Source organism: Mauremys mutica, chromosome 10, assembly GCF_020497125.1.
Source record: "Mauremys mutica isolate MM-2020 ecotype Southern chromosome 10, ASM2049712v1, whole genome shotgun sequence".
NCBI lineage: Eukaryota > Metazoa > Chordata > Testudines > Geoemydidae > Mauremys > Mauremys mutica.
In genome coordinates, this window is record NC_059081.1 from 55291121 (window position 1) to 55310752 (window position 19632).

At 37.2% G+C, this 19632-nt stretch overlaps 1 protein-coding gene across 4 annotated transcripts in view; it reads right to left on the reverse strand.

Moving 5' to 3' along the window:
• Positions 1–19632, reverse strand: part of SF3B1 (splicing factor 3b subunit 1) — a 35002-nt gene that overhangs the window by 14610 nt on the left and 760 nt on the right. Inside the window, exons 2-7 of one of the 4 annotated variants that reach the window (XM_045031917.1) lie at positions 11157–11323; positions 9683–9784; positions 9024–9138; positions 7095–7174; positions 1041–1208; positions 589–823 (exon numbers count right to left, since the gene is read on the reverse strand). In XM_045031917.1, coding sequence (XP_044887852.1) covers positions 589–823; positions 1041–1208; positions 7095–7174; positions 9024–9138; positions 9683–9784; positions 11157–11323 — 867 coding nt within the window. Of the gene's footprint in view, positions 1–588; positions 824–1040; positions 1209–7094; positions 8925–9023; positions 9139–9682; positions 9785–11156; positions 11324–19632 lie in introns of those variants that run through there. The other 3 variants (XM_045031918.1, XM_045031919.1, XM_045031921.1) reach the window with 3 other exon arrangements.

Here is a 19632-nt window from a genome sequence, read left to right on the forward strand (position 1 = left end):
GTGAACTTCTCTGTCCTGTCTGCATGCTTCAAAACCCTGATCTTCAAGGGCCACTGCAGCGGATAGTGCAGTGTCAGTACTAAAACAGACACTTAAGCCTGGTGTACACTTAAAGCATAGGCCAACACAGTGGTGGCACTCAGTGGTATGAAAAATCCATATCACTGTAGCTATGCAGACCTGCTTCTCCCATGTAAGTACAGCTAGATTGACAGAAAAATGCTTCTGTCAACCCAGCTGCTGTCATTCCATGAGACACAGTTCCTACAGTGACACCAAAACCCCTTCTGCGTTCATGCTACAAGGTTACAGTGCGTAGCTGTGGCACCATAGCCATGCTGATGTAGTGCGCATACTGCATAGCCTTAGTTTCCTTTACTAAAACCATGAGGGGTGACATTTTTGTGATAGAACTCTGCCTACTAGCATCCCAACTAAAAAACACATCAGCCACTGGATGTCCGAGAGCAATAACTTTTTTCCCTACTTCTGGCCTAACTCGCTTTCATACTGACAGCCTGAAGTGAAAAGTTCTTATCTCATTACCCATCCAGACCTTTCTATCAATTCTAGTAATTTCAGAAATACCTCTTTCTGTTTTGGGGGTCTCATCCCATCGATTTTTACGTGCACTGGAAGTTGCACCTCCGTGGCCTGGAGTTGCATGACCAGGTGTATCCCGTCCAGGGGTTGCAGCTCCTGCTGGTGTATGACTGGGAGTAGGATCCCATATTTTTGAGCCTGGGGTTGCTCCAGGAGTCTCACTACCCTTTGCACGGCCAGGAGTTTCATCCCACCTCAAAGAAGGAGTATGTCCAGGGGTCTAACCAAGACAAAAGCAGAAGCTGTTAAAATCAAAGGTAGCTGAGGAGGGGTTTTTTGTACAATAAAAGGTAGGTGTTTAATTTCTATTTAGTATAATAAAAGTGCAGTCTGTGAGATATCTATAGAAGTAAAGAGCTTCTGTAGAACTCTTAAGACTTGCTGGAAACATTAACAGCTTATACAACGCAGAGGTGAACCAATAAAGTGATAAGTACCTCTGCTTGATCCCAACTGGATAGTTTTTTAGGAGTTGTACCAGGAGTCTGGTCAGCTGTTTGATCCCAACGCCGTTTGCGTTTTGAAGGTGGCTGGGAGGAGGTGCCATTGACGACTTTAAGTTCCCCAGCTTTAGCTTTTTCTGCTAGTTGTTGCCTAATTTCCCTCTGTTAAAAAAAAATAGAGAATTTATTCCTTAGAAGGGCACTCCTGTGTTAAAAAAATTCTTAAAATGAGTTTCTTTAGGGTAATATTGTAGGTTACTAAAACAGAGACAGTAAAGTCTAATTCACTTGCATGCTGTTTCCTTTTGCATTTTTCTCAGCTTAGACAATGAAATTTTGACACTGTTTATAATCAATTTCTAGTCAATTTTAATTTCAAGTTCCCCTACACTAGCATAAAGCTGCAATGTTTGTGTTCAGCATTCTGCAGTAGAATATTTATTTTAAAAAAAGTTTTCACTAGATTCTTTTTAAAGGTTTCAGAGAAATATCTATATTGGTATTAGATTTTTACAAAACCAGTATTTTAGGCCAAACATGTCTTACCACTGTCTTTCTAAAAGGTTCTAGATGTATTACAAATGGAAAGTTAAATCAAATTTTATTTTAAAAGTTATTAATTACAGAATACTTTTCAATATGTGATTAGTAAGACAATGTACATTTAAAGACTTTACTACACATTTGCCTCAACCAAACAACTTTTTTACCCAAGTGCTTAGAAAAGTATTATTTAAAAAATATTTTTAAATGAATTATATCACAGCATGTAATATTTGAAGCTATTCATTTAGGTTTTAGTTAGCTATATGTCTGATCTTAATTAAATGTTAAGAAGATTGCTTTAGACAACTTGGATATATAATTAATATGGAACTCTATTTTAACTTATCAGTATATACATAAATATTAAGATGACAACATAAAAAACATGGGCCAGATCCTCAAGTGGGGTAAATCAGCATAATTCCATTGAAGCCAAGTGTGTCAGATGACATTGTAAACAAAACGCGGGCAGCATTATCTCCTGCAAATGTAAACAAACTTGCTTGTCTGAGCGATTGGCTGAACAAGAAGTAGAACTGAGTGAACTTTGTTTAGTTTTTGAATGCAGGGGTTGGTTTTTTTGGTTTTTTTTTTAAACATAATTCTACATTTATAAATTCAACTTTCATGATAAAGAGATTGCACTACAGTACTTGTAATGGGGGAACTGAAAAATACTATTTTTTTTTACAGTGCAAATATTTGTTATCAAAAATAAATATAAACTGAACACTGTACACTTTTATTCTTTTTTGTAATTGATATCAATATATTTAAAAATGTAGAAAACATCCAAAAATATGTAAATAAATGGCATATTATTGTTTAACAGTGCGATTAATCACAATTTTTTTAATTGAACGATTAATCACGATTAATTTTTTTAATCGTTTGACAGCCCTAGTAAAAACAAAATGTTGCAAGGATACAGCAGTTAGAGCACAGGCCAAAAAAGTTCTCTCTCCTGTGAAGAACTTAATTCAAAGCTTGAATTCAAAAATAAAAATTGCAGTTCAGAAATGTAACCAATTGAAATGCGTCATCTGCGCATAACATGCAATTTACAAAAGGAAAACTTCAGGAGAGTAAAATTATTTTAGGAAAGAAGGTTCAAAGACTCAGCTGGCAGGCAGATATTTATTTGGTCTCTCAAAACTGTTTGCAACACAGTTACGGGACCATAGAATTTAAGAAAACTCCTATTTAAAAAGAAAATGTAAAATGTATCAGAAAAATGAATTGGCTTTTAAAAAAGATTCCACTAAAAATCCAGCTAAATCTTTCATTCAAAGTCGCAAAGGTGACACAGACACTGAGCAGCAGCCAACGTCTCCTGGCATTCTTAACTTTGTTAGTTAATCCTTTGAGTGTCTCAATGCTTTTATGAAGTTTTAACTTTTTTTTTTTTAAGTAGGTTATAAAAGTTAAATATAAATTTGCAAATAAAAATAGGGACTAAAAGGGTGGCCAGAACCAGGATAGTGGTAAAAGATCCTTGATCCCTTTTTCAGTAGTAAAACAACTAAAAAACTGCAGAAGCAAAATAATAAAATAAAATGACAATTCATCTCCAAGAATGGGCATAAGAGAAGCGGGCATATGAACAATGAACCTTAAGGTGGCTCTGAGTGATCAGAGAGTGACTTGTATAGGGGTACACGAACACTCTGTAAGCACAAAACAGTTCCCCTTCATATAAATATTAAATTAATATACTAATATAATATATAATTAAATTAATACAGCTAAAAATGTTATAGCAAATAAAAAGTGCAAGTTAAATTATGAAAGAAGACATACTACTTAATTAAAGTCCTACAAGGGCTCCAAAGAGGAGCCACAGTAGGCTCTTTTCTTTTTCAGATGGCCATGTACTTTGAAAGCAGACAGAAACCCAGCACCAAGGAAAATCAGTAAATATAAGGTGTGAAGCCCAACCACTGAAATCCTATCCAAAAGTTCTGTTTTAACTGTGGTGTAAAATAAATGTTACTAAGTGAGGAAAAACAAAAACCACATGGTGGAGTTTTGTAAATAAATTTTAAATAAATTAAAAAAAAAATAGAGTAAAATATCCTAGATTGAAAACAGTTGCAAATAATTTAGAGTTAAGACCTATTAAGAAAATATTGTACAAAGATGTTTTGTTTGTGTGTCAGTGTTACTGAATTTTACATTCTGCAGTTACCCAAATGATTGTGCCCCCCTAAAATTTAGTGGAATATGATTAAAAACGTTGAAAGGACATTCTGGACAAAAATGTATCTTTTAGAATGCAGAAGACTGCCCAGATGGAGGGCAATGAGACCAAAGGAAACTTAACAGGATTGGGACTGGACTGTTTGAAATTAGTATGTCAATCTAAAAACAGCTGACAGGGTTAGGGACATGGGAACATGACTAAGCATTTCAATAGAAGATACTGTACCAGCAAAAGTACTGCATCCACTGAATGAGCAAAACCAAGGATTCATTAATGAAGCTTTGTTAACTGCATATAATATATATAATGTTATACATTAATTCCTCCCTTAACGTTGTAGTTATGTTCCTGAAAAATGCGACTTTAAGCAAAATGATGTTAAGCAAATCCAATTTCCCCATGAGAATTAATGTAAATGGGGGGGAGGGTTAGGTTCCAGGGAAATTTTTTTCACCAGACAAAAAACACTATATATTATATAGATATACACACAGTATACGTTTTAAACAAACAATTTAATACTGTTCACAGCTATGATGATTATGAAGCTTGGTTGAGGTGGTAAAGTTACAGGGTGGAAGAGGGAGAGATATTTCCCAGGGAATGCCTTGCTGCTAAATGATGAACTAGCACTGGCTGAGCCCTCAAGGATTAACACGTTGTTAATGTAGCCTCTCACACAAGGCAGCACGAACACAAGGGAGGGGAGACAGCATAGCAGACAGAGACAGGCACACACTTTGTGTGTGTGGGAGAGAGAGAGAGATGCACACTGCCCTTTAAGTAAGCTGACCCACTATTAAATACATTGTCTTTTTAAGTGGATCAGGAAGTTGAGACAGCAGCTGCTGCCCCAAGCTCTCTGTCTCTCTCCATCTGTGTCCCCTCCCTGTTCTGTATGGAGAAGGGGTAAGTGGGGTGCAGGAGTGCGGGGAGGGGGACACCCTGACATTAGCCCCCTCCCTCCTCCTTCTGCACAGCAAGCAGGAGTCTCTGGGAGCAGCTCCAAGGCAAAGGGCAGTGGGGGGGAGGGACAGCTGAACTACCAATTGATAGCCTGCTGGGTGGCTGCAACACAGGGAACTTGGGGGAGTGGGGAGCTGATAGGGGGAGCTAATAGGGAGGCTGCCGGTCCACCCTGGTTACAAGCCCCCACCAGCTAGCTGCAATGGGTCGTTCTTCCTGCAAGCGCGGGACAAAGCAGGCAGCTGCCAAACGACTTTAGAAGGGAGCATTGTACAACTTTAAACGAGCATGTTCCCTAATTGATCAGCAACGTAACAACAAAACAACATTAACTGGGAAGACTAAGTGAGGAGTTACTGTAATGGCTTTTAAAGAAGTATAGTATTGAATCAATGTATTCTAATATCATCATGTGAAGTATGTGGGGGATACATGCTATCCAAAGTCAAACCAGCTTTAAGTGAGTGATACGAAGCAAGAAAACTTGCTCTTTTATCATCCTAGAAAAGTTAAAAATGTGGGACAAGAGAGAGAACACCAGCTACTCAGGGTAAGAAAATTAACAAGGGTCCAATACCATGAAGTTAAATGCGAAACCACTGCAACCCATACAGGGTGGAAAAAGTTTGTTTTCCTTCCTCAAATACTGTTGCAAGACAATGCAAGATCTGGAATGCCCCAGACATCCTGCTGTTTGCACCTAGGGGACACTTACATGTGCAGGTGTAATGTCTTACAGAGTTGCTGGAATGTGGATTCACTCCAGGAGAACAATACAGTTTAGATGCTGGAACATTCATAAAGAAAAAAACTGCCTATGCTAGTGATAACAAGTATTGTATGGTGGCTGAAGAGGACCATTTCTGAATGGTATTTTAATTGGCCTAAGTACTGTTTCACACCTAAATTTCCTAGGGTAATAAATGGAAAAATTGTTATATTTTGTACCAGTTTTTATAATGTAAATAAAAGCAAAGTTAAAATTACAGCAAGATGCTCTAAAGGCAGAGCAATCTTATAATATAGAATTACGCCCTAATGGGCGAGGTGAGCTTTCACCCGGTGGTGTGTACTTTAAGCCTAGTATTAATGGTAGTTCAAATAACTACAAATACTGTAGTCTTGGGAATGTGTTGCTGGATAGTGAACTTAAAAAAGAAAGCACAAAGAGGCAGGAATATGATGCAAATTAAATGAATGCTAATATAAACAACAAAAACAAAAGCAGTGGAATATAGGCGTGGCTTGACATGAGTAGTTAGACATGTGTTAGGCCTCACTTCTTGGGAGACAGGACTACGGAGGTAAATGGATCAGCAGGCTGTAAACAGAATAACTGTATTAGCTAAGATAAGGGGGAACACCCAGAGAACCATTTACAACGGACAAGATAAATGCAGAATATGAAGATGAGGTAAAGAGTAAGTCATACATGGACAGAGCATGCTGTACAAGGACTGGTTCCTACAATGTAACCAAGCTAATCCCAAAATGTATGATGCAATATATAGTAAATACAATGTCATGTGTAAACGTATTTAAAGGAAAAGGTTTGCTCTAACTCTGGGTGTGTTGTATGACTGGTACCCACCCCCTATGCTTGAGCCTGATCAGCTCAAGTGTAGTTTGACTGCATGCAAATAAAAGATACCTCAGAGACGAGTTTGGTATTAAGCCGAGTTCTTGGGAAGCGAGTGAATAAGATATTGGAGGCTACTGAATAGATAAGGTCTCAGAAGCTACCCCAACACGTGGGTTTCAAATACTGCAGCAAAAAAATTTCTTTAAAAACCAATTTGGAATCTATTCAAATATAGCTTGGGGAACCAGTTCAAAGTCTTCTAAAAGACTTTATTTTTCTTTTAAAAACAAATTTAAATTTTAGGCCAAATTTAAAGAAACACAATCAACTTGAATTCTCTACTGATTTAAGATTTTTTTAAATGAACTAAATGTATGTTCAGATATCATATCTGTCATCAAAATCCTCTGGCAATTGTTTTGGGGTTTTACAATCACTTTTTAAAAATCTCTCTCTTGTCTATGCTGAATGAAAGATCAACATGGGAATCTGACTGTAACTGACTGAACAGGAAGTAATTTACTTTGTGCGTATTAAAGGAACAACAACAAAAAGATTTTCCTCCTCCATGATTATCTTAGCTGTTATTTTGAACCCTAGTAGATAAGCTTTCAAACAAACGTGATATTTAAACAAGTAATAACATTTACACATGAAGACTGGATTTCAAAGTAGCCTAAGGCCCACGTTCCTTTAAAAATCCAAGACAAAACAAATAAAGCATTAAGCTCAGATTAAAAAGATAACAGACCTCTTCTTTTGTTAAATGCTGTTCACGCATAACATCCATATATGTTCTGGCATTCATTTTAGGATCAGGTGTCTTCCCTCCTGCAGAAGAGAACAGCAACAGGACAGGAATGCAATAAGTACAGGATAATCAAAAAAATCTACTTTTTTCATTGTCCTGCTCTAATATTATATTATTCCATAATCACTTAATTTTACTTTTTTGATTGAATTTTTTTAAAAATTACACGTATCTTACGTTTATTCAGTTTGTTGATCAATTTAACCTGTTTGAACACAAACATAACTACTGCAGTTTAAAACAAATATTTTAAAGCAGATAAAAATGATAAAATGACAACACAGTTAAGAGTCTTCAGAAGTGATGGGTTCCTGGGTTGCTAATCCGGAATACGTACACTTTCGTGCCTTTGTGTCCATCAGCAGTTCTGACTTCAAGCAGCAGAATAGAAGCCTAGAAAATTATCTCTTTACCATTAGTAACACTTTGGAAAGATATTTATATTCAAAACATTACCTTGTGTAAGCTGTTAAATCCTACTTGTTATCTGACTATGAATAACTACTGTATACCTAGATAATGATTCAAAATGTTTTAGCATAAAGATCAGTTTATACATTTGACAAATTTGGACAAAAAAACCCTCTAGTTCTTTATTTTGAGGTGTCATATTGTAGAAGGGCTTCATTTTTTATATTATAAAAAAATGAAATTATACTATTTGACCCTCTTTTCTTCTGAAGGTACAATTACAATTGGGAGTTGATTGTAATACAGTACATTTACCATCATGATGATACTCACAGGCAAAAAGATTTTTGTATACCATGTTTTATTCTGTGTATCTTGAGTTTTTATTTTAATTTTTAAATACTTTACGGAAGCCCAAGTAAATAAAAATGAGACTTATCATGGACACACTATTCTAAAAAAATGTGCAGATTTGCTATACAAGCAGTATAGCATTACAATTTAGGAAAAATAAAATTCTTAAACATTTTCTATACTGAAGATCATTGCCCAATTGGCAGTGTCATTCTGACACTAGCTTTGATAGGACTTTCCTTTGGAATACTTTTTCACCATAATTTACACAGGATGTGTTGAACTGCACCCTTAAGAATGCAGACAGGACTGGCATATAGCAGTACTGCTGTAGGAAAGAAATTAAGGACAGTTAGTATGGGCCTGTGAATTCTGACAAAACATGTTTATATCAATTATTACAATTAAGCAAGTAAAATAATTAATATCCCTATTAATTCATGCAGGCTGAAATTCTAATTTATAAAACCTGCAACAGATTCTAATTTTAAGCAAACAGGCGCCTTATTTTCTCTTGTGAAACTCACTCACCTGAGGAAAACTTCCATCAGGCCCATTATGCCCCTTGTGCTGACTTGCATACTAAAATTAGCAGAACAGACTTGCACTATTAAAAGTATCAAAGTCTCTTTATATGCTTTTTGTTTCACTCAGCTATACTACCTGCATTAACATAAGATGGTAAGAATTATGTGCTCTATTTTGAGAATTAGCATTTCAAAAGCAATAATCCTGTAAATCTATGATTTGGAATGAAAACTTTCCATGTACTCAAAGTACTATTATTTTTGAGCACAAAATACATAAGTTGTTCAAAGTACAGTACACAACCCAAAACAAAATGAAAAGAGAAACCTTTAACCCTTTGTGTTTCTATGGCAATGGCTCATTATTTTCTTGTCCTTCTACCTGGAAAGAAAACTTGTGTTATAAAGATGAAAAATATGACATCTATGATTTCAACCAAATCTATAAAAATCTATATAAAAAAGGGGATGTTTAAAACAAAACTAAGTTCATAAGCATGCCAAAAGAAATCAAAGGGCTAAAGACAATTTAAGACAACAAACTTGATAAGACCTATAAAAAAGTGAAACCAATTACCATCTGCAAAAGGATCAAGACGCTCAGGAGAAATGATCATCATCCGTCTGTGCTTTTTGTATTCATCTTCTCGATCTGCAATCTTCTGTGGACGATGTTCAGCAAAGGGATCATACTTAAAGTAAAGAATATTTGATTGTTAGCCCACTATACAAAATAGCAGTATGAAAGATAACTGATGAGTGGTAGAAAGGTAAACCCATGTGGGTTTCCAGTATTATTACATGGGTTAGGATTTATTTTACAGTCTCAAATCATAAAACATCGGAACAGTAAACTGAGGGGAAATTACCCTTTACAACTGGAAAAAGTGATTTCTACCAGTGAATTTCTGTCCAGCAGTCACATCTGACTAAACCACATTACCATGCTTCAAATTAATTGCTCTTTCACTTAACTGTAGTTTTTTCTCCTCCTTATAAAGATGATTTTCAAGCACTTGCCCCTGTTTTTAGTAATTATAAAAGTGCCAGTTTCATAGGGAAAGAACTAAGGTATTTTTCCAAATGGCTTTTAAAGTCTTAAAAATATGGAACATAAAAGCTATAGGAACCACTTTAAGATAATATATTGTATAATCTTTTACTAAAAACCAAAAACACTTACACAAAAAACCTAGAATGACTTTCCTCTATACTCATATATTTAAGAAAATTCACCTGTTCAGTTGACTGTGGTATGTCATTAAGTAACGCCACTGGAGCATGGTACCCTGGCTTCTTCTGACCAAGCAAACTTGTAGAGGAGTAGTCATCATCATCCTGTCAAAACAAAATTTTCAGAAAGATAAATGTATTGTTTATTTTAAACCGCATGTTGCAAGATTTACATTTTATAGCTACAGATTTCTATATTGTATTGAAATAGAATCAGCTACATTTACTCTATACTTTATCCCCCTGCTCATAAAAGTACAGTTTTACTCCAAAAAATCAACTGCTGAGCAGATGATGCTACTTACGTTATTAAAATATAGCTTGCCGAGGTGCAAGCATCATGTGTTCTGCCACATGTTGTCAAGCCTGAAGTAAATTGTCTATACTTGTTAAACAGAAGTACCAGATGATCTCCAACATCAATTGTTGGAAATGTAAGATGCCAGAGGCATGTAATATACCTAATAAAAAGAATCTCCACTCTACACAATCCCCAGTAAATCAATTCAATCTGAAATTTTGGGGGGGAAAAAAAAAAGGGGGCGATGTGAATGACAAAATTTCACGAGGGAATGCTGATGGGAAACCTGTGGGTGGGGGCTGGAAGGAATCAGAAACTTATAAAGAAACTGCCCACTCAATAATAGCTACTGAATCACAAACAGAATTCTAAACGAAATATTATTAGAAATTCTCATGTGAAAAGTACCTACAATATATATACTGTACATATAGTAATCTAACTATATTCAGTACAGACATTCCCTGCTACAGCTCAGTAGCCAGTTTTAATACTATTAAATAGCTATTAAAAGTAAGCCATTTGAACTGAAATATATGCAAAAGTTATTAAATTGACTTTATCCCTTCATTAGGAGGTCTGTTTTAAATGCAGCCTTTGACCTCTTCAAATGACAACTAATAGCACTTGACCAAAAAAAACTAGTAAGCAAGTATCAAAATACCTACTATGTAACCAACTTTTGAATTACAAGTGTCAGCTTAACTTTTGTTTTGTTTACTCTTCTCCTTACCCCATATACTCTTTTAAAGAGTATACCTGGGTTATTAAACTACACGGTCTACTTCTTTATAGTCAGAGGAGTTAATAGGTGTTTTGTGACTATTCACACAACTAGAATTTTGGTTATGACTTAAAATATTTGCCTAAACTTTGTAAACATTGGGAATGAATATTTTGACAGTCTTTTATTTAACGACATTATTGAGGAAAGGAGGTAAATACCAGCAAAAAGACAATCCCTTTTATTTTCTCTCTTTTTACTCTTAGAATCTATGTAAATTACAATTTTAAATTTTACTTAGTTTGAAATTTTAAGATTAAAATATTCAATCTGTAAAGAAATCTGCTAGTTTTTTTCTTTATTTGACTAATTTAAAAATACTCAGAGAAACAAAATTAAGATCTGAATTATTTTGACGGCTTTCCCTAAATCAAACAATATGTTTCACTTACATCTTCTAGTTCAGTTGCTGCAATAGAAGTCACATATCCAGCAAACCTGCTGTCACTGCCACCATAAATCTCTTGATCATAGTATCCTGTGGAATCAAGGCCTACTCCCTGAGCTTCATCAAGGGCAGCCTTTTTCCCTTGAATTTCTCGAATCTGTGCTTCAATATCTAGGAAGAAATAATCAATTTTAGTATTCTTATATAGTTTGTTGCCAAAGCAAAGTTTACAAGCATGATAAGTGGTGAGACATTTGAGAAAAATCCAGCAAATAAGCAGCAATATTTAACATTACACAGAAAAGACTGATTTTTTTCCTCCCTATTCCAAAGTGATCCTCTTATAGTAGCATCTCTCACGCACAGTTATATTAGAATAATATCTAAATGTACTGCAAGTGAGCCAAATTTGGGGGGGTTCCTGAGATACAGCTTACCCCAGTACTGTTCTTAAGGTTGGCACATTCTCAATTCTTTTTTAGCAGACCTAAGGATTAAAACAAAGTTCTGATCATGCCTAAAATGACCTCAACTGTTCAACATTTATCTTAGCTAGTGAATGACATTCACTAACCCGTTTCCCATTATTTATTAAGTTTTATTCAGTTATAAATGTGTCTGTTTGCATGGGTATGGAATAAAAGTATATTTTTGGAAACTTAATTAATCTTTATTAGTTCACAACCTATGCTGGGTAGGGCTGACATCATTCACAGACAATAGTAATAGATACCTTTACAATGTTATATTACTACATACACAGCACTCATTACAAGGTTCATATCAGGGTGCAAAAGAGCAATGCCAGGTAGAGCGCACTACAGCAGCACACATTACTGGAGCTCATTAATTAAATGGTCTTTCAAAGGGCAGGTCTACACTACTGCGGGGATAGATGCTCTGAGACTGATCCACTGGCATCGATTTAGCGGGTCTAGTGAAGACCCGCCAAATCGACTGCAGATCACTCTCCAGTCAACCCCTGTACCTTACTCTTCTAGTCAGGGGTAGAGTAAGTCAATGGGAGATTTTCTCCCGTCAACCCCCCATGGTATAGACCCCGTGGTAACTTGACCCAAGGTACGTTGCTGGAGTTGCATAGCGTAGGTCAACTTACCACAGTATTGTACACATAGCCAAAGCCTCTGTGCACCAAATAGCTCTAGTTTGAGCTCTTCTTACTGCTCTGGTATCCAGCTGCTCAAAATCAGGAGACAGACATTCTACCTTTGCATTCCCTCTCTCCTTTCCCAGCACTCCAGCAGAAACTTTCCCCTCTTTGCTTCATAAATATTATGCAGGACATGGCAGGCAGCTAGAACTATTGAGATTTTTTTTTCACTGAATTTCAATCTTGAGTAGACAGCACCAGCGACCTTTCAAACAGCCAAAGGCACATTCAACTGTCATTCTGCATCTGATGAGCCTGTAATTGAAGCACTCCTTGGAACTGTTGAAGCAGCTGGTGCCCAGCTTCCTGAGCCATGGGAGCATGGGGTACGCTGTGTTTCCCAGGATCACTACCAGCATTTCAACATCCCCAGTGGTAATCTATCAATCTGGAAAGAAAGTCTCTGCTTGCAGCTTTCTGACCAGCACCTGTGTTCTTAAAGATGCATACATCATGCACCTTCTCTGATCAGTCCACACTGATGTTAGTAAAGTGTCCACAGTGATTGACTAATGCTTGCATTACCACAGAAAAGTAGCCCTTTCTGTTGATGTACTCTGTGGCAAGGTGGTCTGGGGCCAAAATAGATGGCATGCATCTCCCTATCACTCCACTACATTTTGGGAACCCCACTGCTGCAAAACCATAATGTTCTGCACATTGCCCAGTGTCACAGTCATTTGACTGATTGGTAGCAATTGGGTATTGCAAGTTCCCACAGAGCAATCACCACTTGCTCCTCCTCTGTCAGTGCAGATCTCAGTTTGGTGTCACTGCTGGAGGGCTCTGCACACAGATCCAGGAATGTGGCCTTGTGCATCCGAAAATTCTGTAGCTACTGCTCCTTATCCAAAACCTGCATGACAGTGCAAACCCAACAGTTGATGCTCCTTTACCAGGTCCACAACCAGTGTTCTATCATCTGCAGCTGCTCTGTGAATACCACCAATAACTTTGAATTGTTTCTTTCTACGTCCCACAGACATCTAGCCTCCATGGATTCATCATGTTCCCTGCAGCTCCTCTGGTGGCTTTGCAAATACTGCAAGATCAGGTGCCCTATGCTTGCAATGCTCATGAGAATAGTAGAGTGTGCAGGATCCATATTTCTGACACAGATGGCAGACAGTGAGAAGGGACATGCAGGTTTGTGGGGATTTTGAAAAGAGGCACAAAACATTATGGGATGGAGAACACTGCACTATGAGATGCTGAAATCATGTTCCCAGCACCCCGCGTGACTCGTTTGGTCCCATGAGGCATTGCAAAACCCTCCCAAAACACCCTGCATTAGATGGTGGCACGCTGCACAGTGGGATAGCTACCTATGGACACTGCTATCTGCATCAATGCAAGTGCTGCTAATGAGGACATGTACCGCTGACACAAACAGGGTGACCAGATAGCAAGTGTGGAAAATTGGGACACTTTTCTGGGGCAGGAGGACGAGGGATATAATTTCATATATAAAACAAAGCCCCTAATATCAGGACATCTGGTTACCCTAGACACAAGGAGCACAGTGTAGGCATTCAAAAGCAATTTAATTACTGCAGCAGCTGTACGCCGACGTAATATAGGTTGACATAATTTTGTAGTGTAGATAAGGTCTCAGATGAACACACAAGTTCACAGCCCTCAGAGCTACTGTTTCAGGCTGCATTCATCTCCATGGGGTGCTCTCCTGAGAATTAAAACATTGAGATCAATGGACTACTTCACACTTCTCAGAGCCTCCTATTCTTTCTTGATTATCCTGTGTTGGAAATCCAGATACAGCAAAGCAATCACTGATGATTAATTTCATAACATATTATAGTGGAGCACCACTTCTCCAGCTGCTAAGATTGAGAAGACTTTTTTTTTTTTTTAAAAGGGTGATTTTTCTAAGTGATCTAAAATACACATGCTCGCTCATAAAATTTGGCTTAGTTATCCAAATTTGGGGTCATTTTAGCAAGAGGTTCCTGAGATACAGTCCATCTGAAAAAAACAGCTTGTATTAAGGTTCACAGATTCTACCAATGTTTTTTGTACACACCTCACCCATGAATGGCTTAATGGGACAGCAAAGGGACAGTAAGCTAGAAATGGCAGTGGTGGGATGTACTTTGCAGGGCATGAGGGAAACACACCAGTCTTCTCTCACTCATTTGAAGTTACTGTAACTAGCATGTAATAAAATCATCAAGGTTTTTTTTAGACATAATCCATGTCAGATTTCTCTCACTGACCCCGTAAGCATACAGTCCAAACATTTGAAAGTACAGCCATTATCCCACTCGACTATAACAAAGTGTATGGGGGGTGGGGAGGAGAGGCACTTAGGAATCACATAGCAACCATGTGGCCTATGGGGTGAACAATGGACTGGAACTCAGAAAGTCTGGGTTCTATTCCCATTCCTGCCACTAGCATGCTGGCTCACCTTGGCCAACTCACTTCACTGCTCTGGGCCTCACTTTCCCCACTTGTGCAATGGACAGCATGATATTTTTCTCCTTGGTAAAGTTTTTTGACATCTACTGATGAAAACTGCTACCTAAGAACTAAGTATTATCATTACCTGGCAGAAGTAGCATTTCAACTACACACATTACAACTGCCTAAATGACCACTAACTCCTACCAACAACATGTTTCCGTTTAAAAAAAAAAAAAAAACCCTAAGAAATTCATTGACAAAGGACTTTGTTAACACAGAGTTAAGGTTGCCCAGAGGTATCTCACGCCATTCCAGCAATTCGAGTTAGGCAAACTCAAACTTCTGGAAAGCAGGATATACAGAGTTATGGTACATGTCCATGAAACTTTAACTCTGCCCTCTGAGTGATGCCCCAAGACACTAATCGCATATATACCCACACTCTGCCTTTCCAAATGAAATGAATGGGAGTTTTGCCACTGTCTTCGACGTAAACAGGATCAGGCCTTAAATCAACTAGAGTGATAATAAAACTATAACAACGCCAGACATTCACTACCTCCCGAAGACTCAAACGTGCAACTCTATTATATTCCCAACCAAGCCAGCAAACAAGAAATAAACTATTTGTCCGTAGAACTGTTAGAGGCTATAACTGTAAATGGGATTATAGTGTGTGCCTGCCATTTATAGTGCCACAACAATAATTAAATTTTTAATTATAATTTAATATTACAATTACTCAAAATATGTTACAGTGATAGCAAAGATGTGGGTTCATCAGCAAAGAGGACAGAAATCCCCACAAAACGTCTGGCTGTATTTGCACTCCTATTGTACTTCATTTTAATAGAGAGATATTTTAAGACATTATCTGATCAAAACTGGAGGAGGCAATTTCAGCAGGCCAAACAATTACACAACCCAGTACTTGACCGGGACACTGGGTTTATACCCCACACTTGCAGAAATCCCATAAACATTTGTAATGACCGTAAGTGGTCTAATGCTCAATTTTTAAGAAGCACTGTCAGCTGGTAGATCATCTTAGGATAATTAAAGCTGAAAGGATTTTTAAAAACCTTTCACTATCTGTGTTCTTTATTATCTCTCTTCATTTCATTTCTACTTTCCAGGATGAATGGATTTGTCAGATTTATTTTCCAGTTATCTTGCATTAGACACCAGGCTGGGTCACAAATCCTGTAAAAAATTTTAAAATAAATTAAAAACTGTTAAGTTTTAAAAATTTACAGGATTTGTGACCCAGCCTGGTGTCTAAAACTTTATTTTCATTAAAAGTTACTAATATTAGGTTTTGTAAAACTTATTTTAAAATCTGAAATCTTGGGCCACATAGAAACACAGAGTCAAATCAAGCTAACTTTGAAGTGTCTCTGAAAATGGCCTTTTAGGCTTCCAGGTTTATAGTGGGTCACTGATTCACATAAAAATGGCTTAGTTTAGGGAAAAAAACATCTTTTTAACTGTATCTGTCAGCTCTACAAACTCAAACTCAAAATCAAATCAGCTCTACAAATCGGAAATCAAAGCTGGGTTCCTTTCCTCTCACACACTGTCACTAATAATTAAAAAACACCGCAGGTCAAATTATGGTAAGCATTACAAGGGAATGTTTTGTACATACGCAACTGAGGGAATAATTTTACCTGACAAATCCTTATAACTGGTTACCATGTGTGAGAATTAAAGAACCCAGTCTGAGGGCTCAGGTGCAGTTTTCAGGGCTGCTCGATAGAAAAATGGATTTTAATTGTGAGCAAATCTGATATGGAATCATTGAGATACAATGACTATGGAACCTCACCATGCCACTTTTATGGTATTTTTCAAAGCAGAATAGTACATTATCTCTTTCCAAAGAGACAGTAACTAAAACACACACTCTTAGTATAAGGTCAGCATTGATTTAGGCCCCAATTCTGCATTCTTTGTGTACCCTCACAACTGTTTGTTTTCAACAGGAACAGGCTGCAAAAATTTCCCATCATTACCAGTGGTTCAGTTACACCGTATTACTCAAATAACCAAGGCATCAATATCTGTCATGTCTTAAGGACTATGTTGTGTAGATCAGTTTGTGTGACAGTGCTTAAAACAACCCTCTGGAGCCTTATCAGTTCTACCACCAATAGAACTGAACATGTAGCAATAGTGAATGTTTTGTGGCAAGAGAGTCTAGTGAAGATACCCCTTTAAAAGGAAAAGATCAATCAACAGCAAGTTACAGCAAGTGTTTTTTGTAGAGATCACTCATACAACCCCTGATCAGACACAACCCCGCTTAGCGTAGGAAATCAAAGACAGGTAGCATGATTGCATATTTAAAAAGTACTATGCTAGGCAGCAAAGACTTTAGTTTAAGATCAGTTAAAAGGCTTATTTAAAGGCAGTTAATGAGCGTGGTGACTTTCCTATTTATCTTGAAAAATCCTGGCAAAATTAACTGATCATCATCTCAGGCCTGATTCAGCAAAACATTTGCTTAAGTGCTTTACTGGTTTGGGACCTTAATATAAATATATAGAATTGTTAATTTAAGTCTGAAGAAGAACTGTACTTTTCTCAAAAGAAAACTGCATTCTAATCTTTCTTTGCTTTTAATATTGAAGAAGACAATTATAATATCTGACAACATGAAAGTATTAATTCTTCCTTTTCTGCATTTCACCCTATTTTGTAAATTTTATAAACCATGGTATTTAAACAAAGCATAGTATCATGAGTATGATTTAGCTAGAAAAACGGGTATTGAGCACTGAGTCTTTACAAATACAACTGATATCTTCAAGTTAAAAATAATTTAGACAAAGCACTTTTTTTTCCAGGGAGGCCAGAATGTGATAACCGAATTCACATTGGTAGTACCTTACGCCGCAAACAGCTCCATTTACTTCAATTGACAGCTTGTGGCATAAGGTACTATTCAATGTGAGAAAAGGTATAAGAATCTGGGCCAGTATTAACATATTATATTAAAGAAATATTTTTAATTTAATTTACTTTTCCCAATTCACTGTTTATTTTTTGTCTACTTCAATTAGGCTTTGTTTACACTACCACTTTTGTCGGTAAAACTTTTGTTGGTTGGGTTGTAAAAAAAAACAAAAAAACCCCCAAAAACCTGCCAACACAGCAAATGCCACTCATTGGGGGTAGTTTAATTATGCCAGCAGGTGCCTGCTAGCAAAAAGCAGCTACATGTGAGACCTTACAGCGGCACAGCTGTACCGCTGTAAGGTCCGTAGCGTAGACAAAGCCTTAGTTTGGACATTGAGCCCAATTATTCAGTTTCACTTTTGTTTCTAGCGAATCACTTTTAGGTGCTCATACATAAGCAAAATAATTATGCCTGACAGCTTCCCTTTAAAATTATCCAGTTGACAATAAGAGTTTGAAGCTGTTAATCTCTCTGTTCTGATCCCTGGAAAATTGCTTTATGATATATTTTTTTCTCAGACATTCTTCTTGGAATATTTAGCTATATACTACAACACTCTGCAGTTGTAACACTGAACACGAATGTGGTTGTTAATCATGCTGACAAAAACTCATTTCATTTGTGATCCAAGGCTAACACCTTGGCAGTTAGACTAACCAACCCTGCAAACATGCTCATGCTTAGTTCATAGTCCCTTTAAAGCCAATGGAGTATGAAGCTGGTTAAATTAAGCATGTGCATGTTTGCAAGACTGGAATTTATATTTGAATTGTTACCATTTTTGGTAAATTATGGTTATGAAGTCTGGTACCACTGACAAGACACCGAAGAAACTCAGTGGCCCTGGCAACCCACGGAATACTCAGATTCTCTGCACAATGATAGGCCTTATCTATACTTAAAATTTAGGTTGACACACCTACAGTACTCAGGGGTTTGAACAATCCACAACTCTGAGTGCTGTACCTATGCTGACCAAACCCAGAGCAGAGAGGTGGCATTCCTATAGTGACAGAAAACCCCCTTCCATCACTATATGCTGCATCTACACTATGGACCTATCCTGGCATGGTTACAGCACTGTAACCATGCTGCTACCATCCCCATAGTGTAGACATGGCCACACAGTCATAGAGTTTAAGGCCAAAAGGGATCATCAGATTATTCAGTCTGACATCCTGTATATTCATAGGCCACCAACATCACCCCAGCATCCATATGCTACATCCAATAACTGAAATTATTACAGACAAATCCTGGCAGATCAACACCCTTCATTTGAGTTGTGTATGATGCATTCAAATATAAATTGTTTATATGTGTGGTGGACTACTAAGTGCCTTTGTTCTATCAGTTATCTCACAATTTGCTTTAAAGCTGTTTCAGGACTAGGAAGTATTGCAGACATATTCCGGCAAGACAGTTTTTGCATATGCTCAGTTGGGGAAATGAATCTGGCTACAAATAACCCACATAAACTTTTTATAACAGCAGTTACTATAATGACAAGTTAAGGGCCCAATCCTGCAACTGACTGTGCTTGAAGAGATCCTTTTACAGCCACTCAGAGCCTCAATGAAGTCAACAGTGCTCCTACCATGTAGAATTGGGCTCTCATCAGGACAGATTACTGTATAACCTCACGTGGGCAGAGTGGCTAACAGTATTTCAGGATCATCATCACACCTGGGCACTATATAAGTAACAAGTGTCTCTATTCTCCCTAGCAACCCAGTATCAACTTCTTTATTACAAAATAAATACTATTGAAATGGAGGAGATCGAGCGAGAAAGAGACTACGCAAGAAGATCAACACGTGTTACCAATTCCCAGTCTCTGGTGTGGAAGGATAGTAAATTGTAACATGCAGTATTTATTAAGTTCCCAGACTTGCCGTGCAGCCACCTGTAACGCGAGAATAC